This window comes from Corvus moneduloides, chromosome 2, assembly GCF_009650955.1.
Source record: "Corvus moneduloides isolate bCorMon1 chromosome 2, bCorMon1.pri, whole genome shotgun sequence".
Taxonomy (NCBI): Eukaryota; Metazoa; Chordata; class Aves; order Passeriformes; family Corvidae; genus Corvus; species Corvus moneduloides.
Window position 1 is genome coordinate 118,573,129 of NC_045477.1, and position 6,757 is coordinate 118,579,885.

A 6,757-nucleotide genomic window follows, 5' to 3' on the forward strand; every position below is an offset into this window, starting at 1 on the left:
GCACAATCTGTGGTAGAAAGCTCCGAGATTGCCCTGTAATTAATCTCAGTAAAAATTTGGTTTAAAATAGTGTCAGACGCTGAGGGGATTTATTGCTTTCTAATTACCAGACAGTAATCTCCCGCCTTTCCCCATTTTCTTCTGCTTCTGCAGCACTTTCCCCCTCCTGCAGCCTTGCCCCTCTCCCAGGCTCTGCCACAGGTGCTGTGATGCTGGTCCCAGTAATGATCCCTCGGAGATGCAGGCAGGGGACTGGGAAGAGCCCCAGGGCACACTCCCTTTCTCTGGATAAGAGGCGATGCCTCTGCTCCTGACTCCCAGGCCTCCCTGAGTTTTGGCCGAGATATGGCAGAAGAAAGTGGCTTTAAAATTGAAATAGTCCCAGAGCTTCTGTGTTTATGGCTCATATTAATATTTAAGCCCACGCCGTGAGAAAAAAAACCCAACCAGCAAACAACTGCATTTATTTTCTCTGTTTTTCACAGCTAATCTGCATCAAAGAGGAGGAGGTTGGTGGGCTCAGTTTTTTGGCAGAGCAAGAACTGTCCGAGATGATTTTACCTGTGTGGTAAATTATGGGGATGTGGGGTCACCAGCCTTTCCTAAACACCCTGGATATCCATCTGCGTGGAAAGCTATTTGAGTAGAGCATGAGTGCTGAAACCTTTAGTCTTGGGTATTCACATCCATGCAGACTCTGGAGCTGTGGATTTCATGTGAGGCAGCTGCAGGGAGAGTTTGTACCTCCACCCCACTCACCCTGCCATCAAACAATTTTAGTCATTAATTTCAGATTAAATCCTTCACGTGGTTCCATGGACATGAGGTTTGAACTGCTGTTTGTACTGACACAATGATCTGAAGGAACGGGGTGGTGGTCAGGCTGCTGAATTTTGTTCTTTTTCTGATCCTTCTGTTTTGCTTGCATGAGGGATAATGAGACCACAAAAGGAAAAGCGACTCATCCTCACAAAATGTACTTCCAGCAGTGGAAAGCACATCCTCCAAGTGGTGCTGGGCACCACACCGACCTTCAAAAGCCTTACAAGGGAACAAATGAAACCCCAACGCCGGTTGCGTGTTTCCTATATCACTTTATTGACCGCCACCGACCACGTTCTCAGGTTGAGCGCCAGATACCAGTGGAAGAGGTGGAGCTACCCTAGAATTACAGGGAGAGAGCAAGGGAGACGGTGTGTCACGCACAGGCTGGGGAGAGCTGGCTGGGGATGAGAAGCCTCTGCACAGCGGTGAGCCCGCCTCTCTCCCCCCTGAGGGCTTACAAAGACAGTGGAAAGACGAGCTTGTCCTCCTGTCAGTGTCCCGAAGGGAAATGACAGGGCAGAGGTGTGAACAGAGACACTTAAACACTTTGCTGAAAAAAAAATACACGTTGCAACCCCCCGAAGGTGAGATATTATTATTATTAATTGTTATTATTATTATTATTTCTCCTGCAGTTGCAAGGCACTCATGGCAGGTTCGTCACACGGATGCGGGGTCTTGAGTGCGGGGCTTGGCTCTGTTGCTGTTTGAGAGTAACCAGTTTAACTCTGAGTGGGGTACAGCAATTCTGCAGGGCTTTTCCCCTGCTCCAAGCCTCGCCTCAAGGCTTGGTGCACCAGGAGCCAGCGTTACTTGTGCACTCCTTCCTACCTGATGGTGGATATGGGCTACAGCACCGGACGAAGACCCTTTCAGCAAGTACAGCAGCATGGCAGCATCGCCATCCATGCCATCCCCACAAGGTTTAAGCTTCCAAGTCCACCAGCCGCTCACCCAGCCCCTCGTTCCATCCAAGGGAAAAGGGGGAAAACAAAAAAAAAGAAAACAAAAAAAAAGAGGAAACAAAGTGGGGGATGAACCAACAGGAGAAACCCCTCTAGATATTCACTGATATCTATGCAATGGCTCTGGGAATGAGGCCTGCAGGCGGTGGCAGCCTGCGCAGCGCAGTGGCCGGTGGGCTTAGGAGGAGGGCGCGGAGGTGGGCTTCTCCTCCCGGGACACGGGGATGGGCCTCTCGCTGTGGCCGGCGTCCATGTTGGAGGGGACCTTGGGGCCCGAGAAGGTCAGCATGCCATCGTTGGACAGGGAGCAGGTGATGGCAGCCTGGTCCACGTTGGCGGGCAGGCGGTACCGGCGGTGGAATTCCCGGGAGATGTAGCCATGGTCGTCCTGAGAGGCAGTGGGGAAAGGGGGGGAAGGCTTGTCAGAAACCCTCTGGTACCGCACCGTGCCTCCCTTTGTCTGGCTCCCTTGGAGCAGGAGATCCACATTCACCCTGGCTTATCGTGCACTGTGCTGCCAGGACCTCTGGGCACATCTCTGCTGGGTTTAATTTTGCAGGTTTGTAGGGGCAGGTGTCCCCTGTGACACCCCTGAAGCTGCAAGAGCTGAGCAGAGTGATTTTGGCCATAGGTTTGATCCCAGGCTGGGACCTGATTTGGGCTTCCGATTTCAAAGGATGCTTGGAGACAAAGTCTGGAGGTCTGGGAAGGTAAAAGCAAGGCAGATGTGTGCACCCATGTATTTATTTACTAGGCTGCAATACTGTGTCAGCCAAAGTGCACAATACTGGCCTCCTTCTTTTTTTGGCCGAGAGAATGAGAAATGCAATTATTTTTTTAAAGTTGGCCATGAGAATAATAACTATATTAAAAAATACATACTATTTCCAGGCTAGAGCTTTGTCTGGCCAAAAATGTGTATGAGAAGAATTAAACCCCTGCTGGTATAATTCACTTTTCGACCCCCACAGATATTTCCATGACATACGTGTTAAAAGTTTCCAAGCCTGAGGCACTTGGTTGGTTTTCTTTTGTTTTGTTTGCTCTTGCTTTTCTCTCCCAGACTGGCATATGAAAACTCTGTTTTCACTAAGGATTCTGGCTTATGAAAACTCAGCCACGCTTGGGCAGCGCCAGATGATGTTCTGTGTCTGGCCCAGTGTTATTAGTGAACAATGGACATCGTCATCTGATGGTTATGGAAGATGATGATTGAAAATAAACAAAAGAGGAGTGGATTAGCTTGTTATTGTCAGATATTAGGTGGGGGCTCTATGGGAACAGGCCATGCCAATAATGACAATTCATAATTAACTCCTTCTTCTGATAGATTCTTTTTTTTTTTTTCCTTCAGCTGAGAACCGTTGGAAAGAAGGAAAACGGAGCTGGGCTCCCCAGTTGCTCCACCATCACCGTCACTTCCACTTACCTGCCTTTCGCTGTGCTTGCCATGGATTTCCACAAAGTCATCGATAATCTTCACACTCAAGTCTTCGGGAGAAAAGTGTTTTACATCCAGCATGATCGTGAACTTGTCCCGATCAGACCTCACCTGAAACGAGCATTGTCACACAGTGAGACCTGAGCTCTGGGGGTGGAAGCAGCGCCAACATCACCACAGATTCAAAGCCAGAAAAGAGGTGGTCTGGTAGTTTGTCCTTCTGTGACTCTGGGCCTCAGTGGGGGTCTTCTTCCCATTGTGGTGACCCAGGGACATTGAGAGGCTGTGGGAGGTGTCAGGGTCACTGGGGGACTGTGGGAGGTGTCAGGGACGCTGGGAGACTGCACCTTGGCTACTGCTCTGGGGAGAGGTGTCACTCCTTGCTGCTATTCTTGTGCCAGGGACACTTTAGCACTCAGTGACCTGCCAGATGGACCAGGCACAGAGAGGGGATGGAAACCACTGTAAGACTCTCTGGTAGCACGTGTTTTGTCCTTTCAGTGATTTATGGTTTCTTTGTGGTCGTAGCTCTGAGAGGAAAGCAGTAAGAGAGGGCTACAGAAAGTACCTGTCCCTGAATTTCAGACCACGGCCCCCACAGCTACACATTCCCCTACAGTTCCCTTCAGAAAATTGCTCCAGGGTCCTTCAGTGAGGGATTATTAAAACCACCAAGATGGAGGAGGAGGTGGAGAAAGCTCCCACTTGCCAGGGTCCTCTCCCAAAGCGAGCTGCCCTCATAGGCACTTACTCTGGGAGCAGCCTTGCTCTTCACCACACGGCTGACGGGCACAGAGCAGCAAAACCAGCCTCGTACGTGTTGGAAACAACCCTCAAAAGGAGCTAAAATGGTTCCTGTTTCTCCAAGGGAAGCCTTGTCCCCAGCAAGGGTTTCCCTCTGTGCCCGAGAAGGGGTGGGTGGGCTGTGCCTGGCAGTGGCTCTGGGGTCTTCCTTGTCCCCTCACACGGGGCTACAGCAGTGTGAGACGTGGGTGGGGAGGAGCAGGTGGAGGCATAAGGAGGGAGAGGAAGGAAAAGGAGAGGAAATCAAAGGGCCCTTACCTCTGAAATGCCTGACTCCAGCACGCTGCGGAAGAGGGACTGCCTGTAGTAGGGGCTGATAGTGGACGAGAACAGAGGCAGGAGGTCATACTCAAGGAGACCCTCTCCAAAAAACTGGTCGAACAAACGGCTTGGAATGAAGGGTCCCAGAGCACGCTTGAACCAGGGGTGCTGGATGGTAATGTCCATGCTGCTGCTGCTGCTGCTGCTGCTGCTGCTGCCGAGACCTGTGGCTGCAAGGGGAGAGCGGAAGGGGCAGTGCCGCTGCTGGGGAGACGGCGATGCCTTGGCTGGACTGCGCGGTGCAGCCCCAGGGAAGCTCCCCCTATATATACCGGCCTCGCAGAATGAAGGCATTAGCAGGATTCCTCTGGAAAGACATGATCTCATGATGGAGGCAACGTGGTCAGCAGAAATGCGGAGACTGACCTGGAAATGACAGTCTGGTTGGAATCGGTGCCAGATGTCCTGGAGGGATGATGCCAGGCAGCAGGCTGCGAGGCATGGGGTGCCCAGGGGTGCTGGCATGTCCCCTGGGGAATCAAGCAGGCTGAACAGGACACCCCGGTGGCATCTCAAGGATGCTTGTGAAAGAGATCTGCTCTGTGGGTCTTCATAACCCGACCCTGGGTTTTCATTAATTTGCTTCTTTTCTGCCCCTCCTTGAAGCAGAGACTCAAGATTTCTTCCAAATAATTGAAACAGCTTTCTCCCAAGCAAGGAAAAAGGGTCTGATTCAGGTTGAAGAAAGGGAAATTTTTTTGTGACATGCTACAAAGTGCCTCTGCCACTTGAGAGGGGCCTGATGACCCTGGCACAGGGATCATGGCAGGACTGGCAGGGAAGCAAGGCTAACAAATGATGCAGAGCATCATATTTTGTCTGACAAAACAAAAAAACTTTTCACAAAAAATATTTATGGCAAAAGAGAGAAAGAAAAATAAGCTTGGTCTCGGACCATACCATCAGTCCCAAAGCTGCTCTTGAGAGTGTCCTTGTTTTGATTCAGGAGTGATGTGGGAGATCCATTTATCTCATGGTGCCACAGCACAGATCCTGCTTAACATGCATTTCTGGTTACAGCTGTTTTTCATTTCTGTTTCACTTAAAGCCTCCTTTAAGGGGTCATCTGGCACCCTGGACTGCTGGGCAATGGGCACTGTGCCCGCCGCTGGAGCGCAGGCTCTGCCAGAGAGCTGAGGTGGCTGGGCAGTGAAAGGGCAGCCAGGCTGCCCAGCTCCACAGCAAGGCTCACAGGCTGTGGCCACAGCTGAAACCCCATTCCCATCACATCCAGAGATGCAGGGATTGCATTCCAGGAGCCTCTGAGCAGCAGAAGTAGCTGTGCTGGGAGTCTTGGGCATCTCAGCACCTTTTGCAGTCAGCAGAGAACAAAAGCAAAAGAGGAGAGGGCACTTCCAAAAGGCACTTCAGAAATGAGGGGTTGAATGGTCCTGTCACATTGCCAGGGACTAAAGAAACCAAGGGTGGCTGAGATCCTGGCCTCTACTTTGGGAGAAACCAGATCAGTCCAGGCCAGAGGACCTAAATTCAGAAGACCACTGAGGCAAAACACAGTCAGCTGAGAATCACCTGGCATCCAGGCACCGTGTGGTCTTGGAAAATCATTGGCCTTGGAGGAATTGTAAGAACCAGAAGATCCTGTTGCAGAGGCTTTCCTTCATGAAAAGCAAAAACTTGAGCAGAAAAACACCCAAAACCACAGTAAGGACCGCAAAGAAGACAGACAAGAGCTTAGGTTCCACCTTACATAGTTCCAGCAAGAAAAGGCCCCGTGGTCTGGCCATGGCTCTCAGGCATGAAGGCTTTACTAAAATCAGATGTCAAAAAGAGATCAATCCCTCCTCAAGCCATGGAGGGAAAAACCACAAGAGAGACACCTAACCCCTCATTTATTCCCATTGTACCAAATCTGTCATTTTGTTTGAGAAATTAAGGGAAAGCAAACGAGTCATAAAGTACTACCAAGATTTTTCTTCAAGAACTTTGTCCCAGAAGAGAAAAAAATCTCTCCTCAGCCAGCCAGTTCCAGAGATCTGCTAACCTGTATTGAGCCAACTGGCAGCAGTGACCTGATGCAGAATGCATCACCTGGTATGCAGGTTACAAGGAAAAATGAGAGGAGAGATACAGGAACAGGCTCAAATCCCAAACCACTCACTGCAACACACAAAGCAAGTCATTTATTTGGCTGGTAGAGGAACTGTGGGAACCATGCTCACACAGAAAGTGAGAGAGATTTGGGAGTCTGACAGACCATTTGGGCTCCAGATGAGGGGGTGAGGTGTGAATGCCATCCCTAAAGTGTGTTTGGAACATCCTCTTTGTGTTTCCCAAACCAGGGGTTATGGCAGAGCAATGCACACAATGGCAGGATCCTCTCTGGGCGTCCTTCAGTCCTTACAAAACTGCCAAACCCTTGAGCTCTGACCTCCAGCGTGTG

The 6,757-nt window shown here is 50.5% G+C and overlaps 1 protein-coding gene across 1 annotated transcript; it reads right to left on the bottom strand.

Annotated features, from left to right (window-relative positions):
• Positions 1-1,074: 1,074 nt before the first annotated feature.
• On the bottom strand, positions 1,075-4,607 carry CRYAA (crystallin alpha A). The gene is made up of 3 exons (XM_032101021.1): positions 4,294-4,607; positions 3,220-3,342; positions 1,075-2,178 (listed from the first exon to the last, which is right to left on the bottom strand). The coding sequence occupies exons 1-3, from the start codon at positions 4,480-4,482 to the stop codon at positions 1,969-1,971; spliced, it is 522 nt and encodes a 173-aa protein (XP_031956912.1). The 5' UTR covers positions 4,483-4,607; the 3' UTR covers positions 1,075-1,968.
• Between the last annotated feature and the right edge of the window lie 2,150 nt (positions 4,608-6,757).

What these genes read in the sequence shown, in the direction of transcription:
- CRYAA (XM_032101021.1), bottom strand. Translation starts at nt 4,482, where the DNA reads ATGGACATTACCATCCAGCACCCCTGGTTCAAGCGTGCTCTGGGACCC. An exon ending in TGGAGTCAGGCATTTCAGAG is followed by an intron (nt 3,343 to 4,293) that starts GTAAGGGCCCTT and finishes TGCTCGTTTCAG; the next exon opens with GTGAGGTCTGATCGGGACAA. An exon ending in GCAAGCACAGCGAAAGGCAG is followed by an intron (nt 2,179 to 3,219) that starts GTAAGTGGAAGT and finishes ACTGCCTCTCAG; the next exon opens with GACGACCATGGCTACATCTC.